General features: G+C 40.7%; 1 protein-coding gene across 2 annotated transcripts in view; it reads left to right on the forward strand.

Moving 5' to 3' along the window:
* FGF13 (fibroblast growth factor 13) overlaps positions 1-18821 on the forward strand; it is a 329179-nt gene that overhangs the window by 212355 nt on the left and 98003 nt on the right. For both annotated transcript variants that reach the window (XM_086619401.1, XM_086619400.1), the window contains one exon: positions 313-480. In XM_086619401.1, the coding sequence (XP_086475527.1) occupies positions 315-480 (166 nt within the window). In that variant the 5' untranslated portion in view covers positions 313-314. The remainder of the gene's footprint in view (positions 1-312; positions 481-18821) is intronic.

Consider the following 18821-nt stretch of genomic DNA (forward strand, 5'->3'; position numbering starts at 1 on the left):
AGAATAAAGCAAAGATGTAGGAGAGAACCTTGTTGTTGCTTTTTGGAGCAGGGTGTTATTCTACTATTTATTAAAGTTGCATGAAACAAGATAAAGTGTTGATGTTTATGAAAAGCGTTGTTTAGAAAAGTAAATATTTTCCCCACCCTTTTTCCACCATGACTAAGATACTTTAACTTTTATTTTCCTTCCTATAAATATTTCTTCCCCTCCTTTCTTTCCCCCACCCTGACATTTTGTAGTTGATTTAATTCTCTAGATTGCATTCCTCAAGCTCTAACTTGAGTTCATTTTGTTATGTGGTGACCACAGTTATGGATGACGCTCCCCCTGGCACACAGGAGTACATTATGTTACGGCAAGATTCGATCCAATCTGCGGAATTAAAGAAAAAAGAGTCCCCTTTTCGTGCTAAGTGTCACGAAATCTTCTGCTGCCCACTGAAGCAAGTGCACCTCAAAGAGAACACAGAGCCGGAAGGTTTGTGGCACTATGGATCCATGTTCTGTTTGTTTCTCCTCTTTTTATTTTTCCATGTATGTCCCTAGAGTGTGCTGTGTGTTTTCCAGCCTGCGTCAGTGTAGCGCAACTGATGCAGGAAGCGTGATGCACTCCATGTCCCCCTTTGCTTGCCTGTTAGTGTCTGATTCGGCTATCACGGGACATTATGATATAATCCATGTACGGTATCGTTCTGGGCAAGAAGTGACGCTGCTTTTTCTTAAATAAAGTTTGTTTCAGCTCTCATCATTACACACTGCCCTTTTTTGGCTGCCAAAAATTGCTTGCTACTTAAACGGCATCAATGCCTGGTTGGTTCTTTCCAGTAACGTTTCTGAAGCTGCACTCTTGCTGAAAATATGGCACTTAGACTCAGATTCAGCTTGTCCCCAACACCTTTCACTCCATAAGGCTTCTGCATAGCGCTAGAGAATGCTCATGACAGCTGTACTTTGGTGAAGCAGGATGAAGTTTGTACGTAATGCACGTCCAGTTGCATTTTGGAAAATGAAATGCATGCAGAGCAGAAAAAAAAATGAGTAGAATGTTTTCCTTTTCAGATAAAGCAAAGGTATGGTTTCTTCTATCGCTGTGTTTATTAATATGAAATTGCTAATGGGGTATCTATATCTTTAACTTGTTCATCTAGTCTACGTAAGATTAAGCTATTTTAAATTATATTTTTAAATATTTTCTTTTATTGTTCCATATGTGTTTTGCATTACTGCCTCATATTCCATGGTAAGCCTTCTACTTTTCGCATAAGCTCCAGTATCTGCCAAGATAAATAATGCTACTGCTGGTAGATGTATTTTAAGATTAAATATTCAGGGCTGGATTCTGCCACAACTGAGTCTGCAGGAATGGCAAAGTGAGCAGGTTGGAGTCCTTCCTGACAAATCACTTGTATTATTCTCTCTGTAATGATGGGCATCGGTTGCTGAGCTGTCACTATTAGCCCAAAATATTTCAGTCAATTGCTTTCTCCTGTTACATACCCCAAATTTTGCCTGAATATTCTTTGCACCACTTCTGGGAGATCTATGTCTTTTATATAAAAAGTATTTTATTAAAATAGCATTTCTCTCTCATCTCACCGTAAATACAAAGTCTGACACAAAACACTGGTGTAAGGTGTGGAGAGAGGTTTTTTGTTTCAGTGATGATCTAACTGAATATTAATATTGGGTTTTGAAAACACGAAGTCTAATTCTCCTCTCAATTCTGGGACTGACTTGATAGGAGTTGTGTTTTTATAATTCTGAATTCAGTGAACATGAAGGAAAGTTGAATCCCACAGCGCTCTTCTGGATTAGTGAATATAATGAATTTCCTATCGTTTGTCAGGATTTGTGTTGTTCATGAGTAAATTGTGAGCCCGGAACTGTTCATGTCAAGCTCCTCTAGGAATGCGTTGACAGCTGAGCTGCTGGGGGTGCTCAGCATCCTTGGCAAGTGATATTTGGTGAAATGAAAGGTTTCATGTGACCCATAAAGAGAAGGGCCCTAAAATTGGCATCATTGACTCAAATGCTGTATTTCACTTCTTGGTGTCCATGTGGAACTCCGGCAGAAGCTGATGGTCGTTTCAGCGGAACTTACACTGGGAGCTGGATTGCTACTGGGAACTAGCTCTTGGCTAGGTCTGATGACTTTCAGTGAATAAATCAACAAAATAAATGGTAATGGCATGTAATGTTCAAGAGGAACAAGAGAAGTGGAGTTGTGCCGGGCCTTTTCTCTCCAGAGTGTGAGTCTCCTGGGGATTTGGTTTGGCTCGATGTTGAGGAATTCAGGATCTGCTGGGAGAAGCTTACAAGGTGCAGGCTCTAAGTGAAGACCTGGGGAGCATCAGTTCTGCCGTATTGTTGCCTGGAAGCCAACAGTTGCTCTTCTTAGATTCTTCAGAATTCTACATCCCTTGTCTCTCCAACAACAGCTGTGTTACTCCTTCCTCCGTGGCATATGGTATTGTTAATCATTCTTCCTGAAAATGTTTAGTTCTAAGAGGAAAACTTTTCACTTTTTACTGCAGTATACAAGGATGAATGTCTCTTCCCCTTCCTCTTTTTATTGCTCCTTCTCTTCTCCAGGAATTTTGCATTACTAGACAGGGCACAAGAAGCTATGGTCATTTTGACATCCCACAACCATCTGAATTGATGGGAATTCATAGGGGTATCATTTTTTATTGTTGCATGATTTCCAGATGTGTTTCTGTGAAAGATGTTGCCTCTAGCATGAGAGGGAAAGTATTTGTTTAGGAGTCCTTTTAGCCTCTGTTGCGGCTTGAATTGCCTGGGCTGCATAAATATTTTTCTTCCAAATCTGTGAATTGCCTGGCAGTGCTGTTAGACCCACTGAAAGACTGCTGTGTGTCATCCACAGTGGTTTGTTGGCATGAAGCTTGAAAAATTTTGGGTATGAAATTGTCTGAACTGTGCTTTCAGAGCAAACACTAAACCAGTCCATTGAAGTTAATGGAGTGGTTGAAACAAACCCTACCTGAGTACCTTCTAGTGTGAACCCAGCAGTTAACAGCTCAATTCTGCTATGAGGATGAATGAAAATAAATATTTAAACCTGTAACTGTGGCAAAATCTACACATTTTTGAAGGTACTGGGAAGTACAGCAACTAAGAAGCTATTAGAAAACCTCTCCAGGAAAATGTCATAATGGAAGTTTTATGGAAAACTCCAGACTTGAAAGACTCTCAGAGAGTATAAAAATGTACTTTTTTATCTGCTGAGTAATGACATGGGAACACATAGTAAATCCTGCATGTTTCTAACTTTGTAACTCTTTGTCTAAATATTTCATTTAGATAATGGATTCCTTCTCTGCCCTTTCTAACCACTTTTGTATGGGGTTAATGCTTGGAGTGAGTCATTTAACACGTCAGGATTTGCACCCCCTAGGCATGTATGATGATACCAGGTAAAAGATTTTCCTGGCTTTTTGTTAGGGGCGTTTGGGGAACGTTCTACTATTTGCTGAAAGACTTAAATACCACCTTACCCTGGTATCTGAACCTGGTGGCCCATCATTTCTCTTATCTCAGGTCCATTTCTAAAAGCAAGAGAAGGAATGAGAAAGTTAGATCCATGTTTCCTAAATTAACCTGTCTTGGTTTCTTGTTCTTTTCCTGACACCCTATCTGCCTGCTTGCAACGTCATCATTTTTCACAGCACCCATATGCCTCAAATACACCTTAGCGGAATAAGTCCAGGGCCGGTACATTTGATATCAACCTGGAGGACACATAGAAGGTCCTTGGTCCAGTTAACTGTAGCAAGGACCATCTTTTGTGTTTTTTTTTTAAGTAGATGTGGAAGGAAGGAGGAGAACAATAGGAAATCACAACAATATTATCTTCCCAAAATGTAGAAATTTCCATTTGGGTCCAGTGACAGCAGGATGACGTCTGCCAGTCCGGATCACAGTTCGGATAGGGCGCCGTCTTTCCTAGTGCTATGGGAGACTTTGGACTAAGTTAAAAGATGAACTGCTGCTTTAATCTGCATCATTCCAGCTTTGTTTTATCAAAGTCATTCTACAGTTTACGCTGTCGTGGATCTCTCAAATGCAATAAAACAAGCGGACCTGACATCCTTACCTGGATGCTGGGTCCTGTGGGCATTGCGCATTGTTTACAATTACATCCAAGCCGCAGCAAAATACAGGGTGTTTTTGTAGCTTCCCTCAAGCCAGGAATACGCTGCTAGCAGGAGAAGGGCCATCTGAAGTACGTTTTGCAGCTATTTGTTCTCTTAAATAGTTTAAACATAAGCTGCTGCTATCTGTATAAAACATGGTTACATAAAAAGAAGTCTGCTCCTGGAAAACTAATTTGAGTTGTATTATTGCATCCAGAGGAGGGAATATAATGAGAGAAATGTTTTTTAAAAACACCCATTGGTTAGTCACGGTCACATAATCAAGAGTCTTGGCCTTTTGCCCACAGTTCTGTTTTCATGTGGGGTTCTCCCCCCCCCCCCCCCCCCCCCCCCCCCCCCCCCCCCCCCCTTTTTTTTTTTTTGGTAACGATTAGTCTCCCTCCAGGCATATGTAACCTTTTTACACAGAAAAGCAGACAAGCATGGCAAAATATGTATTGGGGATGGGGAGAGGGAAATCTGGGATAGCAGCTGGTAATGAAGAAAGGCAGCTTTCCTCAACCAACAGGAAATCTGATTAGATAAAAAATGTTAAGGATGCTAATGTGAAACAAGCAGCTTTGCAGTTGCCCTTGACAATGGCTTGTTATCTTCATCCCTAGCAATGGGATGACTGGCAGAGCCAGTCCCGGGGGCGAGGAAAAGGTAGGACATTTAAGTACATTAAGTGGGAGGCTGACTCTTCTGCCTACTCCATGTACACACGCGGTTTTGTCACCAGCAGAAACTCTGAGTCTTTATGTTGTCATACTGAACGTCCCTTTGGTGCTCCAAGCATCGTGTCACCACTGATAGTGCTGTTACTTGGCACTCTAATTATACATTTTTCTTCTAGACCAACTCAGTCCTATTAGCCCAGCTCCTTCATTTAATTATGTTAATACATGTGCATTTCTGCATTTTAGAGGAGAAAAGAGAAGGAGAAGGAGAACCTGTATTTGAAATCGTGGAGAACTGTGAGAGGTTTTTAAACTTTATATATTGTTCAGATCTAAAAAAGCCTTTGTATTCCAGTGGGGAATAATAGACATGAACCATGGGAAACATAGGTACATTTGCTTGTGCTGGTTGTGTCTGAGATGACCCGGCACGCTTGGCTGTGAGACACCAGCGAGGAGGTTCAGCATCTGTACTGCGGGTGTGTTCAACCTCAGATTTAATCCGGACCAAGAGACTCCTGAAAGGAACTCACTGCTTCATTGAATAGGGACTCCTACAAAGTTACGTGGTCCTATTTAGAAACTTTATTAGGTTTATGGTCCCTTGATACCAAATTAATCACATTTCATAGTCTTTCATGATGTTTTTCATCATGTCTTCTGCTTTCAGTGGAGGTGAAAAGTGAAGACTTGGTATCCCGTTTGCCAAGGTTCTTGCTGACAGGAGTATTTAACCCTTTCATGCTGCAGCTAAGCTCTCTGGCCTGGAGCAGTTCATCCCAGGGAGGGCAGGCAGCCCGCTATCGCTCGGTGATGGACCCTGCAGCCCTCAGTGCTCTCATCATCACTCTTTCCCTCAGCAAACCTTGTTCTTGACTCTGCTTTTGCCTGCACCTCTCAGGTGTCCTGTGGGGAACGTGGAGGTTTCACCTTGCCTTTCTCCTGAGTTCTGACACTGGCAAGAAGAAGCAATGAGCAGTGCCTGAGCCTTGTCCAATACTGAATTAAAATAAACTCTAAATCCTGTCTGTCTGGATACACATGGAGTTGCTGTAGCTATGGGACCATATCTGTGGTGAAGGATGATCTAAAAGGAGTGACCTAGACCACAAAAGCCAAAGGTCTGAAGCTGCCATGGTTATAATGGCTTTTCCACCCCAAAGAGAAACCGACTTTGACTTGAGTGATTAAATGATAACCTTCTATTTAAGGGCATTGGGAGGCAGTGGTGACAACTGCACTCTTATTTTCTTCAGATGCTTAGTACATAAAGCAGAATAGCTCAGTCCTGTAAGTGGCTGAGCCCTCTTGCCCTGATCTTCCAAAGCCTTTAAGCACACGATTAACTTTAAACATGTGAGTGCTCCCGGCAGAGTCAAAGGGGTTGGGATGTATTTAATGAGCTTACCTGAATGCAGTCTGGGCCTGGCTCGGGTTCAGGCTCAGACAGTGCAAATCCAGAGTAATTCCACCAAAATCCAAGATTTACTCAATGTTTACTTTTCTGCAAATGAGATCAGAACCCCCTCATAGAGTTTAATTTGATTTCTTTTTTTCTTACTCCCTTAGGAGTTTATATGGTCCTTATTGCCACAACAATTCATGATCGAACATGCATGTCCTCACAGCACTGCTGTGAAGTAGGGAAGTTTAATGTTTCCCATTATAAAGAGGGAAGTGGAGGACCTGATTCTCAAAACAATTTGGATGTCTCATCAGCATTAGTATCAATAACACTGCCTGCTGAGCACTAGGTACTTAACTATTATCTTTGGAAGATTCTGGGATGTGACACTCCTAGCCATGCGGAAATATCGCAGAGCTGGGAATTCAACATTTTCCCTTAGATTTAAATTTAGAATATGAGTTTTTTGTCTTTCTCTTCAGCAGTGGCTCTGCAGCAGCCTGTGCCAGCTGAACTGCTGGCTGCCTCCAGCCCTTCCTTCCTCTCACCTCCCACCACGTGCTTGTGAGTTTGACCTGTTCTTCAGCAGGCTCCACCACCAAACGCCTTGTTTTCTCCCTATGTGAGTTAAGGAGTGGCTCGGCACTGGGTGAGCCCAGTGCTGGCCGTGGCAGGAAGGGTGGTGTGGCATGGTGAGGGACAGGGGACAGGAGCAGCCAGCATTAGCAGGTAAAGGTGACAGGTTAGTAGGCTCCTACTTCATCTTTAACCTAAACTGTTATCCTTTACTACTTCTTTAATTTTCTGCACTTTATTACTTTTCACCAAGTACTTTGCTCTGTGCTGGGTGTTTACACATCCAGCCATGTGCTGCCTTATAAAAAACATTTCTCTTTAAGACAACCGGACAGGATTTAAAGAATAAGGTTGTAGTTCACTGTCTAAAGTCCTAAGCAGGAGGCATCTAATTGTTGATAAAACATTTCTATCAGCAGGTACTACAAAGATTACAAAGTGTATATTGAGGAAGGCCTTTGAGGTTTTGAAGAAAAGTCACAGAACGTAGCATTTTGAATGGCTTGCAAATCCCTTTGGTTCTTGAATTCACATGTACCTGCCACCTCCAAGGAAACAAGTGTGAGGGCTTTCCCTAAGGAAAGGCTTTACTTAGCTCCCGAGAGGCTTGGAGAGCAGTCTGTTATATGCAGCTGTGATTCCTGTATCCTATTGATTTGCTTTGCTAATTCCTTTTAACTAATACACCCACCAGGTTATTCCTACCTGCCTGAAAAATAGACTTTTTCAAAGGTCTTGCTGTCAGCTGAACGTGACCTGAAATAAGGATTACAGCTGGAAAATCCTCGCTGTGTGTGCACACACCTCTCAGTCCAGGAAATAGTGTGCACACCTTAGTCTGTTTGTCAGACTTAAATCTTCAGAATAACGTAGCTAGAGGAAATGGAGATAAAATATAAGGAATAAAGGTAGCCCAGGCACGCTCTTTCTGGTAGAAGAAGGATTTCAAACTTAACAGTGCCACTGCTCTTTCCAGGCTGCTGCCCATGCCAGTAGCTCACAGAGGGGGAATTCAGCTGGTGTCCGGCATCGATGGACCGATGCTCACCCTGCAGTCACTTCTTACTCAGCACTCTTCAGGGGAGCCGATGGTTGTCATAGTTCCTGCAGACTGTGTCCTTTGGTCAAACCTACCGTTATAAAGTACTTTTGTGTGTACACCTGTTACTGAATCCCTAGTCCCCTTTGGACTATGTTCTTTTTTCTGCTAGACACTTTCTTTAGTGCCCAGATGTTTCCTAACCTCTGTAAAGCATGGTCAGATTTCAACCTTCTAGTCAGTGCTGATTTTCCAGCGCATGCAGACATGCCTTTCTGGGTGACTGTTGTCTTGGAGTCACCAAGTGGGTAGTCCCACGTCCGTAGGTAATGGATACAGCAGGAGAGGCCCCAAGAGCCCTCACACTACTTTTATCTGCCATCTCATCTGGCCACAAGTCACAAATTGAAAATTAAGTGGTTGGTTGAACTGGGTTTTTGTGGTGGAAAAATTCAAAGGTGCAGCAGGAATTGTGAATTGTGTAATTGTTAGCCAAATTTGCACTCTGTAGCATCAGAGAAGTTTAAGTAAGTAATGGCATTAGCAGTTTTAGTGCTTTTATTTCAAGGCAATGGGTTTTAATTCTCAAGCTGGAGCTAGCCTCACCACTGAACAGGTCATGACAACCTAAAGAGAACTCTTATCTCTTACCTTTCCTGTGTACTCTTCAAGGCAAATCTTTTATCTATGCCTTTTGCTATTTTGCTCTCATTTCAGAATAAATATTCATTATGGAGACTGTATCTGGCACTCAGCATATCTGAAGTAGGACGCTTAGACCAAATGAGTCACAGTGATGTTCTTTTCTCATCTCATCTTTAAAGGACTCTTTCAGAGCTTCAAAGAGTGCTCCTTGTATGGAGGAAGGCCTTTGTCTTGCTACCTTTTCATTCCATGATTCTCCTGAGAAAGCATCAGACTTCACTCGTCAATCTGTCCTCATTTTAAATAAGATGATGTAGTTCTTTATTAATAATGAAGGTTCTTCTTTGTACCTTATTCAACTACATGGCCCATCATAATTATTGCACGACCCTTTATCAGTGGTAGTGTCTGTAGTATTTAAATATTGGCCGTTGGATTGAGAGCATGCCAAATTTTTCATGCTGTTGTACTTAGGACAACTCCAGAAACAAGGGGCTGTTAAACTTTTTAGCGATCAGTGGAAAGTTGTTTCCCTTCCCAAGGCAATAACTTACAAAAGCATTTAGGCATGTCTACACAGTGCAGCAGAGCGTACAGAAGAGATCCCCTAGCTACAGTCCCACATCTATGCAACCCAGGGCAGAACTGTGCAACAGCGTTGGTAATTTCAGGCATAATTAGCTTGAGTAACACACAGTATTGTGTTGCAGCATGTCTGTGGTTTCCAGTTCCAGGGTTAGCTCAGCCCATATCGAACTCGGAGATTTCTGCTCTTCATTCCATCAGCAGTCCAGGCTTTCAGCAGCTGGTACCTCTGAGTGCACAGAAGGGAAGCCACAACTCGTGGGAAGGCTTATCAGAAAGCCTAGCAGACTTTACCTCTAGGATTATCTGGAAAAGAGGAGGAACTCAGTCCTACTTGGAACTCAGTCTTGTCTCCACGTGCTCCCTCAACTCTGTGGTTTAATCTCATGTTTCTCCTTGTTCTGGATACTGCTCTGTCAGAGCTGTGGATGTTTTTGGAACAAAGCTGAAGAATTTGCAGTGCATTTTCTTTCAGATGTGTGGAGAGCACACTACACAGTAATGCAGGCTAGTGTTCTTTTATGATTACATAAGCAGTTAATTTTTGGTAGTAGTACTTTTGCCTCTGTTTTTCATTCTCTTTTAAGTGTCCTGACCTGTAAAGCTAAAGAAATTGAAGAAGCTTTACCCAGACCTCAGTGAGTACAACAGCGGTCCAAAGATTGCAAAAGGCCAGAATTTTCCTAGAACACTTATGTAAAATTATTGAATGCTTTTTCAGTAGTATCTGAGTGTTTAGGAAAAAGTCAGTGCTCAGACTGTTTCATATTCATTTTTTTGCCTACTGGTATCTATCTACAGAGTTCTCCTGCTGTGTGCAAGTTCTTTGATTTTGCTTATGTGCTTAAGAAAGACCCAGCTTTTGTAGGACAGTGCAAAATATTTGCACATCTTTTAAGCCAGCTCTTGTCCTCCAGAACAGAAAGGTGTGCAACCAAGCAGTGGTGTTCAGGAAGACTAAATAGGTGATTGCTGGGTATTGATCCTAGTGTGCATGTTTGTTTCTTTCTACCATGTGTTTGAAAACACTGAGACTTTTTTTTTGCTTCTGAAAGACTAAAATTACAGAAGAGGTAGGTTAAACCCTGAAGATTAAAAGGGACATAAACTTGCAGAGGCTCTGACCTGCTGAGATATATCCAGCACATGGCTGTACATCCACTTGAAGTGACACAATGTTCCTTGAACTCCTGCTAAAAAGAAAATGATGGTGCATTTTGGAAACAAATCCTTTCTCGGGTGTCTTGGATACTCCTGATCTGGAGCAGTCTGCCACAGTTTTCAAGTGCACCAAGTAATTCTTGCATGTTGATTTAGCAAGGAAAAAAATGAAGACTATATAAAACGTACTGCGCAAGAATTCTTTAGGTACCAGCTGTCTCTTGCACTTGACATTTCCACATTACACAACAGTTCCTTCTAGAAAGGTTATTGATGTGGCTATGTTAGTTCTCCCTATTATACACTAACTGGCCAAATTTAGCTCTCACAACAGAATAGTGACCACTCTTCAGGTTTGTGCCAGCATTATTAAGCCAGATTTTAATTTGATTTGTGTGGCCCTTGGCACAGAGAAGTCAGAAGAGCATCGGTGCATAGAGTGGTGACTGAGTGTGATGTTGTGAAAATGTCTAAGCATCTTGATCGTTTTGCTGAAGCCCCGTAGAGAAGACAAATGAAGTGGCCCAGCCCTGCTCCTTCTTAATTGCTCTGATTGAGGTTTGGGTTTCTTAACAAATATTTACTAATTAACAGCTTAACCTTCCTCCTTATGCTTGCTTTTCCTTCTTGTGACAATATACCTGTCACAAGGTTTCTTTCCTTGGATCTCGTGGAATAGGAGGCACATTTCATTGCTCAATTGCATTTCTTACAACCTTTGTGAGAAGGTTAGAGGTTTAGCCAGCCCTAGAGCCTCACATCCTTAGAAGATGAAACTAAAAGGTTTCCTGTAGAAGGTGAAAAACATCTATAGCCCTGAATCAGCAGAATTTACTCCATAGAGTAAGCTGGTACTTTAGCATCCGTTGAAGATACATAAACAAACAGTCATGAGACTTCTGAGGGCATGGAGGTCTCCGATGCCAGTAAACTGTGGGCTGGTGACTTCAGGAATAGGGGTGTTTTCACTCATATCTCCTGCCTGACCTCATGGCTGTCATTGGTTTGGAAGCTTTACCAACTTTGACTTCAATGTTATGAAGACAGATGGGGCTGCAGAAAAAGACTCTGCCATGGAGACCATCTGCAAGATGAGAATCTGGGACTGCAGTGAATGTGATGCTAAGTTTCCTGTCTTTTGAAAAGCCATTAGCAGCATAAAACATGTTTGTGGTGACTGTCAGCCTGTTCTCTAAACCTGCATTTCCTCTGAGCAGTCATACTGTTTTTCATTTCTGCAGCAGGTGATGCCAAATATTGCACTTAATTAAAAGACTTATTAAAAACGTAGGGTTTATTTCAGTTGTGCGCCTTTGCTTAATTGGTGCCTGCTCCTGTTTCCCTTCCTCTGCAACTCCAGCTTGTTTGAGTCAGTAGTTGAAGACCAACTTTTGCTCTCTAGTTGCTCTTACCTCTGGTGAGTATAATCATTCTCTCATTTCAGGCAAGTGGCAGCGCTGACATCAAACGTTGCTAGTGTCTCTCAAATATTGTTACTAGAAAATGTTACAGCTTCACGTAGAATGTTCCCTTCTAATGATGAGCTATCAGCATTAATCCAGTAGAGTTCATGTGGCTGGCTTTTTAATGATAAATTTAGATTAAATACACTGTCAAAGCAGTAGTAAGCAAAAATTTGAATGGGATTTGAGCTGCCAAATGCAAGTAAGCAGTTTCTTAAATCACCTGGATATTAAATTAGGTAAATGTAAAAACGGTGAGAAATTTTGCTGGTCTTTGTACTAATAACAAAGGAGCACGTTTGGGAAATTACTATTTTAACTGAAAAGAATTTCATGTAGTGCATTTAATAATATGTGCAGTGAAATGTTCCATTGGTATGATATGGTTCTGGATATATAAAAAAAATGCAGTGCTACTTATTTTGAAGTTGAGGGAAGCTCTGAGTCAAAAGAAGCTTTCCTGCTGGTGCTGAAGAACATATTCTTTATGATATGCAATTGCTACTCAAGTGGAAGTTATATATTCTCTAAAATTCACATGGATGCTCTGCTTGAAAAATTCCTTTGCCCCTTGATAGTTTCCTGCCGAATAACAGACAAGGAGGTTATTTAAAATCATTTGTCTGCTAGGTTACTGAGCCTGTTACCTTCAGGGCATGCTGATTAGCCTTGAGGAATACTAAGCAGATCACCAAAAGGTTCCTGAATTAACGTGGACTCCTCCTCTTTCAGAGTGATGACCTGCTAACCAAAAATTAGTAGGTTGTCTTAGAGGATGGCAATTTCTCTTGCAGAGGTTTTTCTTGGCTACTTGTTCTCTGGCACACTGAGGTACATGCTTTCCTAAGGGTCCTGTTCTGTGCGTAAATAATATTTCTTTCAATCTCAGAATACAGGAGAATATCTTCAGGATGTAATAGCAGCAGATGCTCAACTTGTGTAGGCTGGTACCTTTGGGAACCCTGAGAACTGTGATGAGTTGATAGGTCATGTCTGCTGAAGACGCTTTTGAAGATAAATGTACTCTTCATTTGCTGAAAAACACTTCTATTCCCCATTCCTATCAATTTTAATTTGAAAGCAAGTTGCAAATAAGAGTGGACTAATTATCAAGATGAAAGATGGATTGAGTAGAGTGGCAAACAATGATAGGAAAATGGATATAAAGAGCAGCAAGGAGGAGAGGGTAGATTTTGAACCGTAAAGGCATCATGGTACTCAGGAGAAGAGGTTGAGATGGAATAAGGTGAGTCTAATGATGAGGGAAGAAGCTGGTGATATGGACAACTGAGCAGGGTGCTTTTGGATGAACTTGTTGTTTGCAGGTGAGATCCAAAATTGAAAATGAGAGGTACCCTTGAGCTCCAAGAGATTTAGAAGACTACTGTATTAGGTATTTGAAGCCCCTTCTGGATGGAAACCTGAAAGTGCGAGAAATTACCTGGATAGGACAGAGATCTCCAAAGAAAAACAGATTAGTTACTCATCTACAACTTTGGTTTCAGTAACATCATCTTTGTTATGCCAACACTGCCAGAGAAACACGGTCTGTTCTCCTTGGTTTGTTCTGACTCACTCTGTGAAGACCGGACCCCATGAATTGACCAGCCAGATGCACAAACAGCGTTTTCTTCTCCAACTCCATATTCACAGCTCTATACACAGATGTGTGAAATGATTTATTAATTTAAATTTATTAATTTAAACAGTAGATTCCAACCACACAAGTGATTGTCCATATCCTTAACTTATGTATATTTAATGAAGTACATCGACAGCTGTAGAATACTGCCAATTTTTTTTTTTTGATCAGGTGTATTTATGGGCAGATTCTTTAATTTGCACATGAAAATGAAAGCGTGTGCATAATTGTTCATCAAAGAGACTAGCTGAGGAAAATTACAGGATAGCACTATGACAATTTGGTCTTGATATAACGTGTCTCATGGCAGAATTTGTACTAACTCAAGAGAATTGAAAATGTGCCTTTTAAAAACTAATGTCTCAAAAGGGCATTGTAAAAAAAAAAACAAACAAAACCCAAACAACAACAAAAAAACAACAAACACCCACGAAACAAAAAAAACAACTCACAACCCAACACTCCTGCCAGGTGGGGTTTTTTTAGTGTTTTGGAGTTGGGAGGTTTTTTTGGGCATTTTATTGCTAACTTTTAAAGTCAGCTTATTTCCAACAGAATGATGTTGAGATGGATGCTTGCTGACATTCTTCTTTGTAAGTCCTTGGCCAGACTTTTATTTATGGGCAAAATTGGAATTCACTCATCCTGAGATGGATGCAGCGAGAATGGTAGTTGGCTTCAGGTCAACTTACTGCCTGAGTTCTGTAATACATCCCCAAAGATTTCATCATATACCTTTGAAAGGCACCAGTGACTTAACCTGGTGTTGCAGAGGATCTATATTTAGCTCTCCTCTCTTACAGGAGCTGTTTCTTATTCAGGTGCCAAACTCTCTACCTTCATTCCTTGTTTTATTTCTAGCAATCTTTCTGTATAACCTGTGCCTCCTGAGTCATTCTGTTTCCCTCTGAGTTGATGTCTGAGCTCGATCAATCGTTGCTCTAAGAAGTCCATCTTCTCTTTGTTTAGTTCTAGGGAAAGAATTCTGGCTGGGAGGCAGAAGGAGCTTGGAGGAGAAGCACCTGGTAAAATACTGTCAGCTTTTCAGTCTCCTGGAGTTGATGTCTGTGGTGAACATTTACTTTTAAGGACATAAATCTGTAGAAATATTTTTTTTTTATATAATCCATAAATTAAGGCTTATAAGGAAAAACACACAAATCTAAACTCACACACCAGGTTTCTCAAGAGACTCCTATTGCTGTAGGTTAGTTAGAAAGGAAACTTTAGTTAAAAGATTCAGTTGTGCTACTTTGATTTAGGATGGGGCTCTAGGGAAGGATCAAAACAGATTGGTTCTTGCAGCTGGTAGTTTGAGCAAATTCACAAATAGTTTAGGACTTCTTTACGGTCTTTAAAAATCTAGTGACAACAACGTTAGAGTGTGGGAAAGTTGATGTCTGATTTCCCCATCATTGTAATAACAAGACTTGTTATTTCTTGTGTAGGATAACTTGCTCAAATTGGCATTGCCCCATTTGAAGTCAATGGGTCTTGAAGCTGTGAAGCAGAGAGATTGCAGGAGTGGTGTGAGTATTGGCTGAGAACCTGGCTCCTCATGCTTTCTTCTAACTTCTTGAGAGACTAAATACTCAAGGTTGATTTTTATATGTAGTGCTGCCAAATGTTCTAGGAATCCTCTGCCACTCCATTAAGCTTAGCTGCAGTGAAGGTCCTGTAAAGAACAAGTGATAATGGCTTTGCCTGCTTCAGCTACTCCTAATAGCCCTTCTTCTCAGTAGTCTATTAAAAAACGAATGAGAGGGGATGTGGGAGGAACAAGAAGAAATCCATATGCCCAAAACTGAGAGATCTTATCTGGAACTGTGTCTTCTGAAGCTTTTAAGAGTGTCTGTGACATGAGCCCTGAAGACTTACATGAGAAATACTTTCAAAACTGTGTTTCATTAGACAAGAAATGTGGTTCACCAAAACAGGGGTTTGTCTGTGCAAATGTGCCATCGAATTGCATGGGTCACATTTTATTATCAACTTTGCATTGCATAAATGGATTACTTTCATTTGGAATCTAAATTAAGTCAAGAAAATACTTTCTACTTTTTTTCTCAAAGTGTTTCTTTCTTTTTTTTTTTTTTTTTTTTTTTTTTAAATAGCATAACTTTATGGATTCCCTTGTCTGCTTTCCAGCTTTTATAATGGGAGATCTGAAAATAGTTAGGAACTTGAGACAACCTGAGACTAGACTGGCTTTAAAACTTGCGTTCTTAAATAGTGTCTGGCTGTGAGATGACTTTAGGATGCACAGTGTCTCTCTTAACCACTTTTATTAATTGTACTTCCCGAGCTGCTCTGTACTGAGTAAATTCCTACTTTAGGGGAGATGCAGCTAGGAGGATGGCTGACTACAGCCACCACCCATATTTAATGCTTAAGAAACTATGAAAGCAGATCAGTGCTTCCTCTGTAACAATGTGAAGGTCTCTTGAGCAGTTGTAGGAGTGTTTACTGGAGTCTTCCCGTGTGGACTTCTCTTTTCATGGTTTAGAGAGGTTCCTCATTATAAGCCGTCACATTCTCCATTGTCTGTATAATGGGACTAGAGACCAAGTTGGAAAATTACCCTAGTTGTCTTGCAAATTTGCTCTAAACCTTTCCCTAACTCTTAGAGATTGCTCTGAAGACTAATATATCGACATACCTTTCAGAGTATTTGTCTTCTCAACAAAACTGCTTGAACTAGTAGATGATGTGAGAGTTTTTTTCAACATAACGGAGAAAACTATTGGAATATTAGAGAAAGGTGTAGTTTGGGCATGAGTCAGAGCTTTGCATATTGGAAAACTTCAGATATTCAGGAATTGGAATCCATGGGTTGTCTGTCCATCTCAACAAATGAGCTAATAGCTCAGGCAGCTCAATCCCTTGTCATGTCCTCTCAGGGTAATCCTGTGATGCCATTTCACTTGTTGCATTTGGTTGCAGGGCAAGGAAGTGAAGTGTAATACGTGTATCACGTTCAGTGTGGGCTGAATTGATCCTCTTCATGCTCCTTCTGCATAGGAGGACTCCGTCTGTGTTATTTTTAAAAGCCATTTATTATGTTAATGGTTGATGCAGAAGTCTACTTTTTTTATTCCACTCTACCCAAAGATATCTTTCCTTTGACTGAAAAGTACTTTCCCTGGACAAAATTTAACGTTTTTCTCTAAAAAAAATTCTTCTACCTGGAGACCAAAATCAGGAAAACCAGTGAAGTCTCTTGGTCTCTTTCACTGCTTACAAATAATCATCTTATAGTTTAAAAATGGCCAAATTTTATGTTTTTCATATGCATATCCAATTAATAAGTTTGAGCTCTATTGCATATGAACAAATGCAGGTTAAGATCTTCTCCAAAGTCTCTTCTACTCATATCTCCGCAGAGTGTGTTCACCTTCAGAGTGTTTGGCAGAGAGAAGGGTATCAATGAAAAATACAGTTACTAGGTACAAGCCATAAGCAAAGGAAGAGCCAGGAAATTAAAGTGTGTAGGAAAATTCAAAAAGTCAGTGTAACTCCAGTGTTTTACAGTGGTTGTATTTCCTCCTTGGTTGTCAGGTTTGTGAACTAGAAGTTAGAAGATTAGTGAGCAGAAACACTAGCAAATGTTCTCTTCACAGAGCAGAGACTGTTGTGCTTGCTGCCTCGCACTGGCGTGGTTTCAGCTTTAAAAGATTCAAAGTGTATTGACTGGGTAAGCTCCCCTGCAACTTTAATTGCTGTTGTCCCAGGGCAGTGTATTTCCACTTAAGGATGCGATTTCAGTAAAGTTATAGACTTGGTTCTTGCTTTTATTAGGTCATTCACACATTTTGATGTTTGGAAGGAGCCTTGCAGTGACCTTAAGTTGTTCTTTTAAGAATGTGACATCATTTTTTAGTTCCCTTTGCACTAAGGGCAAATAAAAGTAAGGTGTAATTACATTGTGTGCTTCCTTAATAATTAACAAATATATGAAATGGTTTAAGACAGTCTTGAGATTTTTTTTCTGTAGTCTCTATACTATAATTAAGTCTATTAGTGTTGAATAATGGGAAAGCCAGGAGTATGTTCTTCTTTCTCATAGTGGATGCAGGAAAATGTCAATGCAGAGACCAGATTAGATATTCTGCACAGTATATCAAATTGTTCTTCATGGCAAAATCACTTGATTAGGATAATTAATGCAGAAGTGTTGTGACTAGATGTAAAAAGTGCTGAATAGCGTCAAGTTTCTAATAAGTGCTGTAAGTTCATGTCTCCTATTAAGCAATGGGTGGCAGGAATTCAACAAGGAGAAAAGATCTTTCTGTGCATGAATTGTATATGAATTGAGCAGCATTCTGCATAGAAGAGTACTACAGCAGGACGCGTGGAAATAACCTCACCCACAAAGCACAGTAGTAAATTTTCTACTTGGATTTCAAGCCTGAGAGGATTAGGTTTTTCTGAATTGCAAGTGGGCTGCCATGACTCAAGGCAGAAGTGACATCAGATCATCTGAATAATGGAGGCCACAAAATCTCTTCCAGACTGTGATATTAAGCCCAGCACTTTATCTGACTCAAATATATCACTTTGAAAGTCCTCATCTTCAAGATGCACCATCTTCTTGGTGGTCTGTTTTCCTCTCAAAAGAGAAAATTTCTCTGAAAAATGGTAAATGCAATCATCTTCACTTACCATGAAATTTCTTTTGTCTTATCCGTATTTTAACTGTATTTTCTAGACAGACTGGGTTTTGGTAAATTGAAAGAAAAACATAAAGATTTTCATTAAGGTATACACAAAATAGCATGGTATGTTAATGGAAAATTGCTTTGTGGGGAGTCCTGTAGAAGGGAAGTTCCCCAACTGTGTTTGCTACAGCTGCAGGGCATCTGTCCGAGGACAGTGTGTGCACCGGTGTCACATGGGGAAGGGGGGGACAGTGGGGGCACCTGTGGCTTTCCCACCTTTGGGCAGGTTCTGGCAGAGCCCTTGGAGAACTCCCCTGAGTACCAGCCTATGTTTGGGGTAGGTTGTTTAATGAAGTTTTCTCCAAAAGCATTTGGGACTCAGTAGGAAATTATTTCTAGCTAGTTCATGAGCCTAAATTTGGAAGATTGAAATCCACTGACAACATTGACAACAAACTCATTCGTTTGCCTGCAGAGGTCCGTCGGCAGAAGCGACGTGCTAGGAACTGCTCAAGGGTTGGTGTGTAAGTGAGAGTCCTCCCGTGCCGAGGTATCTAGAGAAAGAGACTGACTTGCCCTTCAGGCAGGGCTAAAGTGGTTTTTGATAACTGAGGGACTGAGTAAACCAAGGCTGTGCTTTTCTGGAACAAAGCCATTCTTAAATTAAATTTCTAGTATGTGTCATTTTTTATTTCTCCTCTTCCCTTCTCCTCCATTTTAAAAGTGGATAAATACAGTGGAGGGAATGGAAATCATGAGTACAAAATTAATGCTCTGACAATGTTCCTGTACGTTCTGGAGTCAGAGA

Source organism: Tauraco erythrolophus, chromosome 13 (assembly GCF_009769465.1).
Source record: "Tauraco erythrolophus isolate bTauEry1 chromosome 13, bTauEry1.pri, whole genome shotgun sequence".
In the NCBI taxonomy this organism is placed as follows: Eukaryota; Metazoa; Chordata; class Aves; order Musophagiformes; family Musophagidae; genus Tauraco; species Tauraco erythrolophus.